Below are 19,891 nucleotides of genomic sequence, written 5' to 3'. Positions count from 1 at the left end.
AATTTCTCTCAATTGACCCCATTAATTAATTTTATAAATATTTCAGCAATTTTTCATTAAAAAGTAACAGTTTTCAGTTTAATTCAGTAAATTTCATAATACTAATTATTTCAAAATTCTTTTATTACTTTTCAGCAGTATATTTTAATTTTCCTTATATTTCATAGTATTGCATTAAATTTTCATACGGAAAATTATGATTTATTTTGAAATATATTCAGTAATTTTTCAAAAACTTTCATTTTACTTTTCATTGATTTCATAGTACTTTCAGCAAAATATTTCCATCAGGGTTGCTCCTACATTTTTATTTATACATATATATATATATATATATATATAAAACTTACGTAAGTCTTGGATGTGTCGACATGTATTGAAAGGTAGAAGAAAAGAAATCATTCACAAGTTATACTTAAAATCTGATATATATTATTTGTTATCGTGGCTTACAAACAAATATGAACAGATTAAGAGATTAAGAGTATGTGTAAAACGTACGCAACCTACTCTCATGTTAATATAGAATAATATAATTATACAAATATCCATGTTATTGTACTTTGCAATTATTTATATTAGAATAATAAGAGCTATCTGTTTCCTCAATCATAAATTATTTGGGATTAATTAACATAATGCACGCATTAATGACACGCACGATATTAACATACAATATCTCATCTATCACCTGTTCTGTGTATCAACATAATGGATAACAAAAAAATTTCGTAATGAAAATCAATGACTAAAAAAATACATGACTCATTTCTTTGTACGCATTATAAGTTAGTTCTCGTATTTTAATTTTACGCTCTAATTTTCTATGGCTAAATTATACAATACGCGATATACACATACATAAACGCACGCACGCACGCACACGCACACGCACGCGCTACACACACACACACACACACACACACACACACATCGTTTCTAGATATTATATATATTGATTTATCTTTGTACATCAGTAGATTGATGCATTTAAGATACAACAGTGTATATAATTAGAATTAAAGAATATTATATAAAACATTTTTCTAAAGAAAAAATATGTAAAATTCATAAAATAATACATATAATATATGACTAAGAGATGTAACGAGTATCCGAGATAACAAAAAAAATTATGTGATCAAATATTAATATGAGCAAAGAAACATGTGACAAAATTATCAATAACAGATATAATATAACATATAATGAGATATAAAATTTTAATTTAGTAAATAAATTTAGTTGGACTTAATTTTTTCAATTTTTTTACAATCTATTATTACACATTGTTATAATTTAATCATGAGAACTTGATTTCATCATTTTAGTTGAATTTTCATCGCTTTCTTTACTCATGGGGTCTTCAATATCACTGAAAATTTGATATAATTATTAATAACTTGGAATAATAAAAATTATATTTAATATATCGAAACGCGTGTAATTGATCAACATTCATTTTTGTTATTTCTTAGTTTACAAATTAAATTTTGCATTTAGTTTGTAATAACACAAAGATGCTATTACATTATTGTGTATCTTACATGTTGAGAACTTTTTTAATAATTCTAAAATAACAGCAGATTATTATATCTTACTTGATACATTTTGATTATTATTATCTGATGCTCATAAGAAATTGAGCAGGAAGATCCGTACAAAATTGGTTATTGAGATTACAAGAAGATACTTTGAATGCTAACAGATACCCGATATACATCTCTAATATACATATATTTGATTACTTCAATATATACATATACATACATATATATATATATATATATATATATATATATATATATATATATCGATTATTTTAACATTATTGCGCTCGCCCATAACATTTTGCATTTAAAACATCACTTTCTTACAAATTAGCTCGCCCATTAATAACCATACATCAATTGAGTTTTATCTCAATTTGTGACTTTACATGATTTCATATTCAAATTGACAAAACGCTACCTACATATGACATTGTGTAAAAAAAGATACTTTTGTTCGACCAAAGATTTTTCAACATGTTTCACAACTTGTTCCCTCGCAACAGGAACGGACATTGGCACTGAATAATTTTCAAAGTTCTAACGTTGTGAAAGAATATTTGTTGTTGAAACGAATATATGTGAATGTTACGTGATGATGTTATATTACATGGAAAAAATGTGTAGCTTGACATTACTTTACTTTATCCGCTATCCTTCTCTTAACATATTTCACTCGTTGACTATTAGCTTAAATAAAATGAGAAATTATACAGGAATTATCCAATCTTGGCGAATGGTGCATTGAGCATAGAGGTTTACTATTTCTCATTGCACATGTCAACATGGAGGTGGACCGGATGTCGGGGATGTGTCGATAGTTGTTGCAGAGGAAGACGCTACTGCGGCCGCTTTATTGTCGGTGTTCAATCTCCGTCTGGTGAACATGATCTGTTCCATTAGCTCGTGATGCGCCTCTAATCGTTCGATGCAGTGTAAGCATGCAGTCTTTGGCAGCGGATCATTCATATTTACCTACAAAATGAGCACGAGACTGCATTACGATGCCTTCTCACAGAAATCAAGATATATAAACAATATATGACTGTAGAAATAATTTGTAAACATGGAGAGGATGATGTTAAGATGCATCTTATAAAATGTGACAGTTGGTGCACCAAATATGTGACACACATTAAAAAATGAAATAAAGTAAGCGTTGAAGGGACAAGGGAACTTATATTTCATAAAAATGTATAAAAAATTGCATTCTCTTTCACACATCTCTACCACTTTTGTGCTAAAATGCGAAAAGATTGGAATCGATGGAATGAGCAAGGTGCTCGACGAATAAAGTAGAATTTTACACGAAGAGATTACCGTGATCGGCAGGTAGGTGTTAATCTTCTCGGCGAGCTTCATCCTTTCGCCCTCCTCGCCGTAGATATGAATTACGAAGCGGTTCATCTTGCTGCAAAGCCTGCATATGAACCCCGTGATCACGGCCTTGTCTGTACTGCCCATCGTTCAGCCTACTCTAACACCAAGCTGCTCTGTTTGCTCGTGAAACACACCTGCGTTCTACGTCCTGAATTACTATCGCCGAAGAGCGTGATCGCTTTTCACAGAACAAACGTGGTGGATTTACGTGTATATACATATATGTATGTATACATATATATATATATATATATATATATATATGTACGTACGCTTTCTTCTCTCAGAGATATTTCAGAGTTTGTTTATTGCAGACTCTCCGCCGAACACCAGCGCACTCGCGAGCGATGCCACGTTCAGTGCCGTACACGCCGCTCTCTCGATCCACTTGCCGCAGGCTGCGTTACAGGCGCTGTTATTAGAATTATTGTTATTATTATTGTTATTATTATACCTATGTACCGTCACACATTTTCAATTCGACGACAGTCACGTAAAATTTAAAATTTCATAATTGTTATAACACTGGAAATGTGAACGTGAAACACGTCTGGCGAGGCACGCACGTTCACACGAGCCTGACGATCGTGACCGAAAGTTGATCGGAAAGCAGCCTTGATAGGGATACGAAGAAATCAGCTGTCGCATCTGTCATATCACCAATGAACATGAATTCTTTTTTATCTCGGTCATCATTTTCTTCATGATGACTTCTATATTTTATATATTTCATACATCGGAATGTATTGCTCAAACGAATAACGCAGTAAATTGATATACTTTTTTTTCGTATTATTACAAGGAGAATAAAGAAATAAAACTTGATGCTCTTCCATTGTTCTACACGATATACTACGAGATTCTTATCGGTAGATGTGCTCAGCCTTACTTGATACTCCCGTCCGCTGAAAAACAATACGAGAAAGATAACGAAATAAAGAAGTACGTCCAACATAACCCACAAAACATAATCCTTTCACTACGAAAAACAGCAGCTATAGCAATATTTTTTAATTTACATCACATGCTTTGTTTGTATTCAATTTGCATTATATTTATACTTGTACATCATTAGATTATGCCAGTTTGTTAGAAATATATGTCTAGTTATGTTGCATTTGTTATTTGCACTACATTCATTGTTTGCTACTTATAAATTTAATATAAATATATAATATTTGGTACACTTATATGAAAACAATCAATGTAAATTAGCTTGTAATGGCTTACCGAAATCATTTACTGCAAAGGAGCAGTTTAATGCTGAGTAATGCTTTGCTGAGTAATTTATAAAAAATAAATTTTTTTGCAGAGACATTGCTCCTATGGTTAAGTTATTTGATAAATTTCAGTAAAAATTAATATTTTCCAATTTTCCACATGGCAATTTGCGGCTTCGATTAAGTAACTTTGTAATTAATATGTGATTTACAACAAATCGTACAGATATATTTGTTAATTGACATGACGCGACATTTCAATTTTACATGTATGGAAAGAATAGCGCTCTTAATGTATTATTACAGTAATAGTAATAGTATACATTTATTTGTTCGGTTCCACGTCGTCGCGAAAGGAGTGCGATCCGACATACAGCGTGATCGCGATCACTTCCGACGAAGTAAAAAAAGGATTTTTAAATCCTGCGCGCACCGTCGTAATTCAATATGGCGACGATCAGCTGTCTTCTGTCACAACGACGTTCGCATTGTCGACGCTAGATTAATTAGCCTTAAATCGACGGTGATGTGCACGCGTGACAATTGATTACGGTTGATCGCGTTTTGATCGAGGTCTTCAAATTCGACATCGTGTGCAACGACACGGCGTTCGGTTCATTTTCTTTAGAGTTAAACGCGCTGCGAACGACGCGCACACACGCTCGCTTACTTGAAGTGAGCGGTGAGTGGACGGACGCACACAGCCTGCTTCGCACAAAAGCAATATGGTGACTGTCGGTGTTAGTCGAACGCACACGGGGGATGTTTAATAATATTGTCGTCGTTGAGATGTGCGTTAGTGACTACGAGTGATGAACTTGACGTGACCGAGAGCCTCTCGCCAGGCTAAAGAACCTGACCACCATGTGCGATGTGTGCGTCGACTTTCACGATCTTCTGCTTTCCTGTAAGTAGAATTGTATACAGAGAGAACACAGCGTTTCTCGACCCTTAACCTATATTGTTTTGCTTCGTTCACTTGCTGAGATTATGCGCGTCATTGCAAGCGGATTTCTTTAGGAAAATATCGTCGAAGAGTACCATCGACGTCGCGCAAAAGTTATGCTCGCGCGAAATATTCCTTTTCTGCGAAACGCGAACGGCAGAATGGCGTTTTATAACCTTAATCATTGGCTCTTTATTCGGGACCGAGGCGCCGAATACCGAGAGTTAAATGTTTTATTTGAAGAACATTTCTGTATTTTTAAATTATTTTTTGCATAAATGTACGTTTCGCTATTATTCTGAATCATTTTATTTTATAAGAATTTAATTCTGCTTTTGAATAACACGTGTAAATTTTCAAACGTAAACAATGTATTGTCTTGACAAAATTTCACAATATTTTTCTACAAAGATTACTTTATTCAACAACTTTGAATTTATATTGTTGACATTTATGTAAGATATTTATCTACAATTACCCTGGCGATATTTTAGACAGTATTCGTTAGTAAAATGGCGTTTATGATTTTTTTCACCACGTGCTTTTTTCACGATTTACAACGTGCCGCTTAATCAACGTGTGGAAATTCCTTTCTTAAAAGTATTACAAAATACATTTTAATATTATAATTAATAATATATACGTAAATATTATAAAATGTATCATATGAAATATACATTTCATAAACATATTTAATAACGTCAACAATGTGGGTCATTAATGATGCAACATGGAATATCTTAAAGTTTTATAAATTTGTCACCAAATAAAAATTCTGAAGAAAGTACATAGATTTTATTTAAGTGTTTTAGATTTATTTTTTATTTCTTTATCTTATTTTTAGATGACGAACGTTCATCAAAGGAGCAAGATGCATTGGCGACGTTATGTATAACAGACGTCGACACGACATTGCATTATGTTAACCAATGGATGCAAAGGTATATTAATTTATCTAATTAAAATTTTAAATATTTCTATTTTCTTTCTTTTTTTATTAATTTGTTTGCATTGACGGAATCAAATAAAACCTATTATTGCCATACAACACAGTGAAATGTTGCTCTATTCTAAGCATACTATTTTTTTATATTTTTTATTTTTACGTATAAAGTCGAAATGCATAATTCGTAATTTAATATATTTTAGTTATCATAAATAGATTAGAAAGCTATTGAAGTTTCAACCATGAGTCACTGCTGTTATTTTTACATATAGAGCAAATGTTTCCAATAAGTTTTATTGAGTAGCTCTTTATAGTAGCAAGTTAAACTTTCTAATAAATCTATGCTTACTTAATGTAGTATATGTATAATTTTTTTTGTTTATATATAATTATTATTATAGTTATTGCCTCCTTTTCAGACAATGTATGTGTTGTTATCGAGAAATTAAAAATTTTGATCGATTTATAAGGCTAACACAGAGCGTTGTACTTTGTACATTGCAACAGTTGCAAGTTATACAGCAAAATGAACAGCAAGGAGACGTTGCTAAAGAGGGAAAGGATGAGGAGGACAAAAGTAATAAACGAAAATCTAGCGATAATGCAGAACATGTACAGGTGGAAATTCAGTCGAGACAAATCTGGTCTCAACAAGATAGAGAAAGATTGTTTCATCTTCTTTCGAAAATTTTTTTACTCAACTTTCCTCTTTACATCGCCATGAAACACGGCGGTGTAATTAATCCCTTAGCTCCTGTGAAGGTAATACTTTTGTGCAATATCATGTCCTTTGTGAATCAACCGATTACATTGAATTATTTTCTAATTGACAGGATGAAGGTGGCTATTGCGAACCGCACGAACCTGAAGTACCAGCACCTCTGATTCGTGCGGTGTCTATATTTTGCCATCAAGGAGGCTTTAATTTGATGTCCGCTTGTTTCGATATGGAAAGCACACTGCCCGTTAGCCTCGCGCATTCTATGGTGGCGGTTATTTGCAATCTGAAACTTTGGTTAAACTACGCCAGCGTCATTCAATTATTTATACCATTGCGCAGTCGTGTTATGAAATATATGTGTCGTTTAGGAGACAAAGAATTACGCACTCCGGCTGTTAGGACCATGGCAGGTATGTTTACGAAGCTGTGAGAAACATAACGCGTATGTATTGTGATTTTATATTAATATATTGTTTATTCATATTTAGATTTTATGTGGAGCGCTGTGAAGGATCCGATAGATGCTGTATTACCAAGTTTTGATCGCGATGGGCTTGATTTGGCATTTAAATATTTTACTAGTACAACGTTAACTATGAGACTGGCCGGTGTGGCGCAGATAAACGCTCATATCACCGCATCCAATGAGCTCTGCAATAGTGAGACCGTTGCCGAAGTCGAGCAAGTGGGACACGCGCTCGCCGCTTGGTTGACCGAAAACAACATCATAGCACATATATTCGGACCAAATCTACACGTAGAAGTGATTAAGCAGAGTCACATTATATTGAGCTTCCTGGCGATGGAAGGTAGAATCACATCCTCGGACATGGATACCATGTGGCAAGCTGCGCAGTTGAAGCATTGCGGCCGTCCAGTTTATGACTTATTGGCGCCTTTGGTCAAACATTTGGCACCTACTCCCGTACTTCACCTATATTCATTGTTAGGCAAATTAGAACCTAAGGACCACACAGAGCAAAGTTTGTTTTTAGCGTCGGCTTTGATCAAGTTTATTTGGACGTCCGGTCGCTCGGCTTATCCGAGAGGCTTGGTAATGAAGAATAGAGAGATTTTGAGAAGCACCGGAGCGGTTGGTGGGAGTAGCAGTAGCGATCCAAGCGGGATGGATGGCAGCAGCCCGGAGGACGATGAGGAGGAGCCTAGTCCGACACTGTCCGACGGGCCGTCGCCTAGAAAGCAAGCGAGGACCGATAGCAGCGACGGTGAAGGTACGCAGTTCACTAAATTAAATATTCGTTTAAATTACACGCTTACATTTGTGTGCGTGCATACTTTGCAGGACATTATAAAAGCAAGAATCTAACAACCGCTACTATCGAGTCGAGTCTTAATGAAATCGAGGGTCTGAATGCTGATAAATATGAATGTAGCACGGAATTGACTAAGGATTCGTCGGTAAGCGCTATTCGCGATGATGCGAAGAACAAGCAAAGTGGATCCGACGCCGAAGCGGACACGGAGAAGTCTAATACGGAGGAGATGTTTGTGCACGAGAAGAAGAAGCGGAAAATTCTGCGCAAGCGAAAGAGACCGCAGAAACGCTCGTTGAGCACGGTCGAGAAAACGCTGGAAGATATCGTCGGCCAAGACGTCAACGTGAAATCAAAAGATCTATTGGATACGAAGAGCAGAACGGAAGATGTGCTGAACGGTAGTCTGGACGTGGGCGCCTTGGACGAACCGAAGGGCATCGACGCGTTAGATCGAGTGAAGCAACAAGCGATGGCTTTAGATCCGAATGATCAACAGGTTCCAACCACTGCGGCGCTGCTGAGACGCGCCAACAAGAATAAATATATGTCTATAGTGGGATACAACGTGGATCGGGCGGCCGACTCGGCGGACAGTTCGCACGACGAGGACGACAGCGATGTGGCGGGCGTACTCGCCGCCGCGGATGGTCCCGGCGCGGTAATATCCGAGCTCGCTGGATTGGTGCACGCTACTGGCCCTACGTTTCTGCCCTCGGGATTGGATGAGATGCTGTCCGACGAGGAAGGCTCGTACAGCAGCAGAATATCGAACAAAAGTGAGAAGAACATGGCCGACTTTGACGGTGAGGAGAGCGGTTGCGAAGAGGAGTTGGCTCAGTTAGCCGCGCGTCACTTGACCGCCATCCAAATGCAAGCTTATCATCCTCATCATTCGCACTCGACCATGACGATCAGAAGATCGGTTTGTCAACCACCGCAAGTGCGAAACGCTCGACAAACTGCCACCAAGTTGAATTCGCAATTCAATCTAGATACTGTTTGCAAACCGGGTAACACGTTGCTGTGGGATCTTCTTCAAGATGATAAAATAGGCCAGCTCGGGGAGGGCCTGGCCTTGGAAGCGGAAAAGGCGCTGTGCAATCTTTTGTGCTTCAATGTCGATCGCTTGATCCCCATGAAATTCATAGAAGGCTGCTTGGAGAACTTGGCGACCAATCGTTCCGTAGTCGTTTCTCTGAGACTATTGCCGAAGCTGCTCGCGAGCTTTCAACAATTTGGCGCGATGGACGCGCACACGATTACAACTTGGGCCGATCGTGAGCGCGGCATGATGAAGCACTTCTTCAATAACCTGAAGACGTACACTAATACAGGGCCGAAGAGCAATTTGTATTCTCATCAAACTGAAATACAAGTTAGACTGCAGTTTCTATCGTCGATCTTCTCGCCGCTGGGCTCACCCGATTGCTTCCGACTGAGCCTGGAACAAGTAGACATACTGTGGCAATGCTTGTCGCAGGATTCGATCTGTGCGGACGAACTCTTCAGCTGGCTGCTCAGCCAAGCGAAATCCACGGAGCAGCACGCGTTAGGAATGGACACGCTGAAACACCTGTGCATGCGCAAACTGCCGAGTTTACCGCCAGAGACGATCAGTATGACGGGTTTGAGTCTCTTTCAACAGCTGTGCAACCTGGCGCGCTTAGCCGCGGCGCACTTGGATAGACCGCTGAGGGACGTGGACTCGATAGGTATGGATTTTCTCTGGCGAATTGCCCTGAAAGCGAAGAGCACGGATGTTAGCATGGCGGCCATACAATACCTCAACGGTTACTACATGTCGCGACAGTTGACGCAGGAGGCAGAATTTGTTTCCCAGTGTATGACACATCTCGCGGCGGCCAGTGCTGACCTTGAGACAAATGAGGAGGCCAGCTTGCGCTGCATACAGCGTGCTCTGCTTCTATTAAGAACGCATTTGGAGGCCTTTCGAAAGCGTTACGCCTATCATTTACGCCGCTGGGTGCTGGAAGGTAGAGGCGCCGCCAGCCACGTAGCCATGAATACATCCGAGAAAGGCCAGCAATTGAGAATCTTTGTGCAGCCCGCTGGTATACCGGAAAAGACGAGCTTCACTCTCCTCAACACCGATTACGTTGCGGATTTGCGCGCTGAAGTGGCCAAGTGGTGGGATGACACGCAGAATGCTCAGGAGAAATCCGCGACTTCTGTGAACGCCGCTCAGAACAGCGGCTCGGTCTTAGGATCGTTGCTCACCGACGGTCCGATCAGAATGATCACCCAGGGCCAAGAATTGACTATCGATTTTGATGAGAAAACCTTGCAAGAGATGGGTTTCAAGGACGGGCAATTGGTATTTATTTCGCCCGGCGCCAGCAGAGGCAACGGCGGCGGTGGTCGTTGCAGCAAACGAGACGTCGATTCGCCTTCGTTGTTACCGCCCCCGCCTAGAGAATCCCTACCGACTCTACTGTTACTTCGACCGCAGTACTTCGAGCAACTGTTCACGCTTATGCGAACTCTGAGCGCCATGAGGACGACCGTGAAGGGCGGCCAAGAGATCCCGCATACGAAGGCCCAGGTGCTCTCGAGGAGAGTCTGGGACACACTCACTCTCTTGCCTACGAGTCCGACTCTACTGCGCGGCTTCCAAAAACTCGGCGAGACGTCCCTTCAAGAATTACTCGATCCGGCGAGTCCGCAAAAGTTGATGTACTCTCTCTACATAGTCGAGTCTCTGAGCCGACGAAGCGTCACGAATCAACCGTCGTCGGCGAGCAACTTTGTCGCGTCGGCGACAACGGCGGCGCACGAGGGTGGCGGCGACGCGGACGACAATCACGACGACAAGGAGAAAGACGTGCCCTGGTCCACTCTGTTTGTGCAACACGGCGGACTCCGGCATCTTTTTGACATCTTTATGTCGGGCTGTCTGGAGCAGGGAGACGGCAGCGAGTGGCAGCAAGACTGTCTCGCCAGTTTGCTGAAGCAGCTCTGCCATCTCGGTGTCGTGAAGGAGGAGAAGAAACGCAACAAGGCGGACAAGCCGTTATTGGTGCCGAAGCTGAGCGAGGCGATGCTGAGGATGATGAACGTCGACACCGTGATGCCGCGGATAACGAGCATCCTGAACGACGCCTCGCTACCGCTCGACCCGAATCATTACAAGACAGGACTGTTTGGCCGATCTCAGGTGATACATTACGCCATGGCGCTGTTGGTTTGCTGGGTGCACAGCGACCTGGTGGTCAGGCAATACTTGTTCTCGTCGTCCGAGCCGTTCGGAAAGACCTGGTTACGCAGATTGATACTGGAGGATCCCGAGCCGGCGGTGAGACGCGAGGTGTGCACGGCTTTGTACAGGCTGTGCTTGGGCAGCACCGGCGCCGAAGACGACAACTCGGACCAAGTGCCAGGTTTAATAGTGCCCATGCTGAACACCCTGCTGGAGCACCTCGTGATCGCGGAGGCTATGCAGCCTTCTCATCGCAAACCGGACCTGCCGATACACTTGCATCCCGCGCTGGACGACGGAAAGGAACCGTACGGGCCGGCCTGTAAGGATTACTTCTGGCTGGTGTGTCGTCTGGTAGATTCTCTGCCGGACGAGGCGATTCGCGAGGGTTCGACGGACGACACATCCGGAACGACTATCGATCTCGAGGCGCTGGCAATTCGCGTGATCGACTCCGTGCTCGACCGAGAACACCTAGAGACCCGGCACAACACGGTGGAGGATGACGCGTTGGTCGGACTGATCAATCTCACGTGCAACATAATGACGCACAATCCGCCCTGCAAGCAGGGCAAGATCGGGCAAAATCTACTACATCAAGTGTTCGACTTTCTGTTCGCCCTGCCGAATCCACGCAGCAAACACGTGCCCAAGTGCAAGAGCCAGGCGTCCAGATCGGCGGCTTTCGATTTACTGGTCGAGCTGGTGAAATCGGCGCCCGACAATTACAAGATACTACACGAGAAGCTGCTCGCTCAGCATCATCCTGGACCACATTCCCCGTATCCTTGGGACTACTGGCCGCACGAGGACGGACGCTCCGATTGCGGCTACGTGGGCCTGACGAATCTCGGCGCAACGTGTTACATGGCCAGTTGCATGCAACATTTATACATGATGCCGCAAGCGCGCGTCTCTATACTGGGCGCCGATTGTAGTCGAGCGAACAAGCATCAGCTGACCTTACGGGAGCTGCAGAGAATGTTCGCTTACCTGTTGGAATCGGAGAGAAAGGCGTACAATCCGAGGAGCTTTTGTCGCGTGTACACGATGAATCACGAGCCGCTCAACACCGGCGAGCAGAAGGACATGGCCGAGTTCTTCATCGATCTTGTCTCGAAACTCGAAGAGATGACGTCGGACTTGAAGAACTTGGTGAAAACGTTATTTTGCGGCGTGATATCCAACAACGTCGTCTCGCTCGACTGCGAGCATGTCAGCAGAACGCTGGAAGAGTTTTATACCGTCCGATGTCAAGTGGCTGACATGAGAAATCTGTATGAAAGCTTGGACGAGGTCACGGTGAAGGACACGCTGGAGGGCGACAATATGTACACGTGTTCGCAGTGCGGCAAGAAGGCGCGGGCCGAGAAGCGAGCCTGCTTCAAAAAGTTACCACACATACTGTGCTTCAATACGATGCGCTACACTTTCAACATGGGCACCATGTTGAAGGAGAAAGTTAACACGCACTTTAGTTTCCCGCTTAGGTTGGACATGTCTGGTTATGTCGAGAAAAAGTTGATGCCGCAACACTATCAGGACGAGAAGAAAGCCGCGTCCGAGAAGAGAAAGTGCGAGAGCGAGGGTCAATCGGCGTCGCTGATAGTGGATGACGTGGGGGAGGAAGAGGAGGAAATGGAGCACTATCAGTACGATTTGATCGGCGTGACTGTGCACACGGGTACGGCGGACGGTGGGCATTATTACAGTTTTATCAGAGATCGCACGTCGCCCAACAAAGATAAGTGGTTTCTGTTTAACGATGCCGAGGTCAAGCCGTTCGACCCGAATCAGATCGCGGCCGAGTGCTTCGGCGGCGAGATGACCAGCAAGACGTACGACTCGGTGACGGACAAATTTATGGATTTTAGTTTTGAAAAGACCAACTCGGCGTACATGCTGTTCTACGAGTGGTGCGCCGATCTTGGCGAACAGGCGAAGGAGGAGGAGGCCACTGTGTCGAGTCCCACCGCGGAGAATGCCGACAACAGTACCGGACGATCGTCGTCAACGTTGATGCGCAACAACATGAACAAATTGCCGCCGCTGGAGCTCAACAAGGAGCTCGAGGATTGGATCTGGCAGGACAACATGCACTTTCTGCAGGACAAAAACATATTCGAGCACACGTACTTCGGCTTCATGTGGCAGGTGTGCGGCTACATACCGCAGACGCTGCTTTCGGTGCAGCCGGACATCACGGAGATGTCCGCGGAGCTGTCCACGTCGTTCTTCATGGAGACGTTTATACACGCGAAGGAGAAGCCGACTATGGTGCAGTGGGTGGAGCTGCTGACGAAACAGTTCAACGGCTCGGCCGGCGCGTGCGCGAGATTCCTCGAGCGTATGGCCGGCGACTCGTGGTGGCCTATACAGATTCTAGTCAAATGCCCCAATCAGATGGTACGGCAGATGTTTCAACGGCTGTGCATTCACGTTATTCAACGATTGCGCGCTACTCAAGCACCTTTGTATCTTCTTTGCGACGAGGAGAACGACGTGAGTACCGTGGGTACTCGATCTTGCGTCACGCGATTCGTCCGTATGCTGCTGTCGCTGATGGAGCACGCCAAGCAGCACCTCAAGCACCTCACCGAGTATTTCAGCTTCCTGTACGAGTTCAGTAAGATGGGCGACGACGAGGCGATCTTTTTGATCAGAGTGCAGGCCATCTCCACGATGGTCAACTTCTATCTCGGGCACAAGACGCACGAGTTTGTCGACGCGGTTAGCGAAGAGGAGGAGGAGGAGGAGATCGTGACGGTGCCGTCGGAGAAACTTCGACCCGCTTCTTTGGACAAGATGATCACGCTGATAGCGTACCTGGTCGAGCGCAGTAGAGGGCAGGATCACAGGCTGACCCTGTCGCCGGTGGACCTGAGCGCCGTAGCGGGCGGCAAAGGCTTCCCCTTCTTATATCAGCAAACGCGCGATCTCATCAATCTCACGCAAACCAGGAACTTGATTCAGTCGTTGTGCCGTTGGAACGATCGACTGGCGATACACATCATCTCGATGATATTCCAGGCGATAATGAAGCACACCGACGTGTGCCAGCCGTTTTTCAAGCTGTTGACGTTACTGACGGAAAGCACAGGGCTAAGCGGACTACCTTGCATGACCCAAATGATTCTCGGCAGGGTTTGGGAGGCGGCACGAGTCGCGCCGCACGGCGCGCTCGAATGGCTGGCGCTTGCAGTCACGAGAAGCAAACTGGCTCACGCCTGGGTGCTGCAGGGACTCGACACGTGGCTGCAACATTTTCTTCTCGAGCACTCCAATCAGAGAGTCCGTTCGGCCGCCGCCTTTCTGCTGGTATCGCTGGTCCCGTCCACGCACTTCAGACAGGGTTACCGCACCACTAACCGCAACAACGTAAATCTAGGCTGCAATGTGTCCCGGGAGCTTCAGCTGTCGCCGGAAGCCACTCTGATACTGCATCAGATATACACGGCACTCCTGAGACTGCTGCAACCCGCGCGGCATTATATCGACATACAAACACACGGTACAATGAAGCTCACTGCCTATTTCGCATTGCTCACATACTGCGTAATCTCTAAGACCGAAAAATTAATGGTGAGTAAATTACAGTAGCATTTACAGCTCCTTCAACAAAGGAGAGATCAATTAATCAAGCGTTTACGTTTGTTTTTTTTTTACAGTTCGGCCAATATCTTAACGATCTGTGGACTCTTTTCCATCCGAAGCTTTCGGAACCGAGCATTCCGGTACATCATAATAAGCAAGCGGTACTTTTGTTCTGGTACAACGTCTGCTCTGACTGTCCGGAGAACGTCGCTATGATACTTCACAACCCACACATAACTAAGAACATTGCATTTAACTATATACTGTGAGTTTTTGCGTCTCTTAAATCGGTTTTACATGCCTTGCATTTGCTCACGTAGTGGCTTTGCGCCTACTGAAAATAGTTTTGTCACATCCTTTGTGAGAGTAATGTTTAATTTTCATTTTTATTAATTTTCTAGTGCCGATCATGAAGACCAGGACGTCGTGATATTCAACAGAATCATGTTACCCGCTTACTACGGCCTTTTGAGGCTTTGCTGTCAACAGTCGCGCACCTTCACAAGACAATTGGCCGCACATCAGAATATTCAGTGGGCTTTCAAAAATATCACTCCCCATCCTACGCAATATTCAACTGTAAGTGAATTTTCCATGATTTGACTCGGAGATTATTCGCATAAACTGTTATTCAGATAAAATTTTATTTCCAAACATAATTTTCTTTTTTCTTCTAATGCAGGCGGTGGACGAATTATTTAAATTGATGCAATTACTAGTCGCGAGACATCCCGATCAAACGGAACAAGAAGAGGCGGATATCGCATCGTTCAGGAGAGGCACGTTGTCTTCTTATTTACAGGGACTCGATGGTCGTTCGTGCTGGGCTACTCTTATCTCTGCTTTTCGGTACGCTATAATATCGATTTTGAGTACTTATTAATTTTTTAAAATAATCAAAATCTTGAACTTTTTTCAAAATTATTATTTATTGCATTATTTGCTAAATCATTGATATTTTAATTACAAAAGTTTATCAATTTATTACATTATCTTAATAGCTTAATATGTTTGAATATTTTTTAAGGGGATCCCGGAGTCGTCTGTTTCACCGATTTCTTTTAAATAGATCTTTTAAATAGAAAGTAAAACAGATCAGTACCTGTTTTACCTTCTATTTTTTGAAAAATTCTTTTTTTTTTTTGGCTGCGTGGAATGAAAAATCTTTTCAAATCGAACGTCCACCCTGTATTAGCATATGTACTTTAATTACAGAAAAGGATTTTTCATTCTACACAGCCAAAAAAAGTAAAGTCTATTTAAAAGAAATCGGTAAAACAGACGACTCCGGGATTCCTTTAAACGAAATGTATTAAGACGTGTTGTCAAATTGAGTGTATAAACAAATGTACGTTCTCTTCAGAATTCTCATTGAATCAGACGACGATCGCTTGTATGTGGTTTACAATGGCGGCTTGAGCATGGCCCTCGAAGCGTTTCACATGCTACATATCATGTATCACGAGGCAACGGCGTGCCACGTCGCCGGTGATCTGGCCGAGCTGATCGCCATTATCGTCGAGCTGGTGCGATGCGTCCGTACCGCGAGAGACGGACCGGACGCGAGAAACATTCTGGCCAATTGCAAAGAGTGGCCCGATGTTCTGCGCAAACTGGCAACGCTGCTCAATACTTACAATCCGCCGGACATGAGGAACTTGGCTATAGATCTTCTGAAGGAGCTCGTCATGCTCGTTCCCGCCGAAGCGATATTGATCCTAGCGCCGTTACTTTCACACTGCCACGCAGCTCTTCAAGAATCCCACGCCGCGGTCCCGCCCGGACCGTATCTTCCAAGGAGGTCCACTCCGCCCGGGAAGATGCCTACTAGACCTGCCAGGCCGATGGTTCAAATGGCGGTGCCCCATTCCCAACTGGAGGCGTCGAAGGGGATGGATCCGGAGTACGATAGCGCCCTGCTGGAATTTTACTTACCTTATCACGAGCTGATAGACGTTATGTGCAGATTAGCGATCAATAACGATTGCATGACGGACGCGTTAGTAAATTTGAGCGCTATGCTTGGTTTTGAAGGTGAGCAACGTACGATCGATATGTAGACGCGCTGAGATGGCGCAAATTCTGACTGATCTTATGCTTGCAGGTGTACCTTTGCACTTGGCTCTGTTTCCGCGGCTGTGGCTGGACGTGCATGCCGCTACGCACATAGACAGAAAGCATATAGCGTCTCTCCTTTGTTCTTCCTACACAGTTGACTATGTGGACGCCGTGTTACTAGACGAGCGATCGTCATTGGGTGTACCGGCGATACACGCTTTCCTGAAAACCTTCTTCCCGAAGCTGGCCAATCACGTGTTGACCGAACAAACCTGCTTGCTCATTGATAATCTGGTTAGTTCGCTGACGGCGATGGTGGATGCGGTGGACGTTGAGGCGTCGGCGCACAGACTGGCCGGTGATCTGCGCGCTCTGGCCCTCGTTTACAGCAGCAGTACGAGACTGAAACCATCCGTCAGCCTGCTTCCAGCTCTAGAGACCCTGCTGTCGCGAACACGGATTATTACAGTGAAGGAAAACCGTGCATCGCCGGAAGTGGAGACGCACAATAAAAGACGTAAGTTGTGCGACGATAGTGAGACGGCCGATAAGAATTCGCGCGCGCCGATCAAGGATATCGATCAGAACAGCGTTTCCGAGGCGGAAATAGACAAGACGGACACGGTGAACGACGCGATGTCTTCCGATTCCGTGGACGAGAAGGCCGACACCGCCCGGCACAAGCAGTCGGGCAACGTTCAAACGGAAACGGTCGCCACCGCTACCAGTGGCGGCGGCTCGCCGCCGAGTTTGGTTACCACCCCCAACAGTTGTACAAATCAGCTGCGCTGCTCGTTGACCAACGGCTCGTGGCTCGAGATGCTGGAGAAGACCATCGTCGATCTCCAGACGATCGTGCAAGTGCAAAGCAAGAATAATTAATTATCGCGTATGAATTGTGCGACGTGAGCGGGTGCTATAAGCAGCGTACCGCGCGAAACTTGACGACCTGTTTTACCGACTTGTATAATTTGTGTGTGATCTTTTTGCGCCGATAGAGTTTACGGTGTGTGTTCGCGCTCCTTCGAAATCGGATGTAACTTAGTATATAATGTATATCGTATGTATATGTATCTCGAGAGACCGCGATTTACTTTCCAAATATAGGAAAATAAGATATTTTCATTACTTAAGTTATGTTCTCGAGTATACAAAGTTGGGAAGTTGTAATGTCGCCGTCGTACACCTGGACTAAATCATTTTTTTTTCTCCATCCGAACGTTTGTTAGTGCTGTGAGATGGATTACTTGTCTTCTGGCAAAAAAGAAACACAATACGCGTCTTTGATGTGCATTAACATGAACCATCCAGTATTCAGAAAATACAATTGCGGGGAAAATTTGAAGGTGTATTTGAAGATACACTTAAAGCACGTTATGTCATGGAAAGTTTTGTTGATAATGCTAATTATTTTGACAATTTCGTGCTATATTTGTGTGTGAAAAAGGGTCACAGGGTTTCAAGAAATTGTTAAAGTAAACAGATAAGAGAGTATACGTTTGAACACACGCTGAAATTTCTTTCATACATTTATTACTGGCATGTGTCGCTTCGTTTTGTATATTTAGTGTACTGTGGCGTATCAAGCGAATTGCATTACGTGTCAAACACGTGTAACGCTTTACGCGCCCCACGCTCTGCATATTTTTCATTCTTTTATCGGCCAATTTTTTTTAATCCGCCAATTTCAAAGAAAAATTCTTGACAGTTTTGTTTTTCTCAATTTTCCGAGCTCTAGCTACTTTCCTCTTGATATAAAAAAAAATCATTTTATTTATTTCTGTTTATAATCAACTTGTACATGTTAGGAAAGAGAGGTAAAAGAGAGAATTTATTCATACAAATAATAATTAATTTCCACTGAATATCGAAAGAAATCTTTCATTTGTACGGAGCGTTAGAAATTTAAGTTCTTAATGAATTGACAATGTAGGATCATAAACGCAGTTTACCAATGTATTTATTTATTGTCATTATACGGCGCGCCGATCACGCGATTCTGTCAACTCCGGAAGTGTCGAACGCGAAACGCTGATGTTCGTTTTTATTTCGATCGCTATTTTGTGCCGCTCAGCTGCTAAGCTTTTTCTATCTAACCATCATTCGTCATAAACGATTGCAACTTTTTCTACAGTCGTCGGCCAGCTCGCTCGTTGAATCAACAGACATCTCGCCATTCACGAATGAACAGAACAATTAGTAAAGTTTCGAGCTCCGACACATCTGTTCCCGATCAAAAAAGAAAAACAACACCGCGGTCACTTGCAGCGCGCAGCATTTTCATCATTGTCGAGCTTGCCGTCGAATAATGGCACTAAAGTAATATCTCCTTCGATTAGGGATCCCGATTCCTTGTTGTGTAGTCATATTGAATTGTGATGTCAATAGCGAGAAATCATATAAACTTTTACCTTGCATTACATTATGTTAAAACGAAAATCCCACGAATGATATACGTGTGTGTATTGTTGACACACGCTGGTCGACTGTTCAACAAGAAACTCTCTCCCGGATTAATACTAACGCTCTCGTTCTCTAGATGTTCCCATAAACGACTCTGTATGTTGCTGAAAACTCAAGGATACACACAAATGCGTTCGATAGAAACTCAATGAACAAGTGCTTATCCGCTTGATGCAATGTATAGTATCTTAAATGTCGCTACATTCGATGTACTTGTAATGAAAATTAAGAAACATGGAAGAAATATGCAATTGGCTCTTTCTATCTCTCTGTCTCTCTCTGTCTTTCTCTCTCTTTCTCTCTCTCCCTCTTTCTTTCTTTCTCTTTGAGCAATGCGTTTACGTATTCAATGATTGATCTAACAAGCGATATACATTTTTGAATTTACATAAAATAACTTTTAGCCACGACATGATCGTATAACATGTAAAAATTGTTTATTTTTTTCCTCTACATCTTTGTGTATTATTTCTGTGCTTATGTAAAACGGAAAATGCACGACAAATGCATACCCGTACG

General features: G+C 43.0%; 2 protein-coding genes across 2 annotated transcripts; one reads left to right on the top strand and one right to left on the bottom strand.

The window, feature by feature from the left end:
- Positions 1–409: 409 nt before the first annotated feature.
- Positions 410–4,578, bottom strand: LOC105674976 (uncharacterized). The gene is made up of 3 exons (XM_012371700.2): positions 4,161–4,578; positions 2,871–3,835; positions 410–2,525 (listed from the first exon to the last, which is right to left on the bottom strand). Exons 2-3 carry the CDS (start codon positions 3,012–3,014, stop codon positions 2,331–2,333), a joined length of 339 nt encoding a protein of 112 aa, XP_012227123.1. The 5' UTR covers positions 3,015–3,835; positions 4,161–4,578; the 3' UTR covers positions 410–2,330.
- A 61-nt stretch (positions 4,579–4,639) lies between these two features.
- On the top strand, positions 4,640–19,623 carry puf (ubiquitinyl hydrolase 1 puf). The gene is made up of 11 exons (XM_012371697.2): positions 4,640–5,057; positions 5,941–6,037; positions 6,462–6,804; positions 6,876–7,173; positions 7,252–7,995; positions 8,067–14,839; positions 14,926–15,116; positions 15,253–15,430; positions 15,534–15,700; positions 16,215–16,885; positions 16,956–19,623. The coding sequence occupies exons 1-11, from the start codon at positions 5,015–5,017 to the stop codon at positions 17,789–17,791; spliced, it is 10,341 nt and encodes a 3,446-aa protein (XP_012227120.2). The 5' UTR covers positions 4,640–5,014; the 3' UTR covers positions 17,792–19,623.
- Positions 19,624–19,891: the final 268 nt, after the last annotated feature.

Source organism: Linepithema humile, chromosome 3 (assembly GCF_040581485.1).
Source record: "Linepithema humile isolate Giens D197 chromosome 3, Lhum_UNIL_v1.0, whole genome shotgun sequence".
NCBI lineage: Eukaryota > Metazoa > Arthropoda > Insecta > Hymenoptera > Formicidae > Linepithema > Linepithema humile.
Note: the sequence above shows the minus strand (reverse complement) of the source record. Positions and strands in the feature narration are given on the sequence as shown.

Excerpts from the sequence above, each read along its gene's own strand:
- LOC105674976 (XM_012371700.2), bottom strand. The coding sequence starts at position 3,014 with ATGGGCAGTACAGACAAGGCCGTGATCACGGGGTTCATATGCAGGCTT. Across the intron at positions 2,526-2,870 it reads ACACCTACCTGCCGATCACG|GTAAATATGAATGATCCGCT; the intron begins GTAATCTCTTCG and ends CTCATTTTGTAG.
- puf (XM_012371697.2), top strand. The coding sequence starts at position 5,015 with ATGTGCGATGTGTGCGTCGACTTTCACGATCTTCTGCTTTCCT. Across the intron at positions 15,117-15,252 it reads ATTGCATTTAACTATATACT|TGCCGATCATGAAGACCAGG; the intron begins GTGAGTTTTTGC and ends TTAATTTTCTAG. Across the intron at positions 15,431-15,533 it reads ATCCTACGCAATATTCAACT|GCGGTGGACGAATTATTTAA; the intron begins GTAAGTGAATTT and ends CTTCTAATGCAG.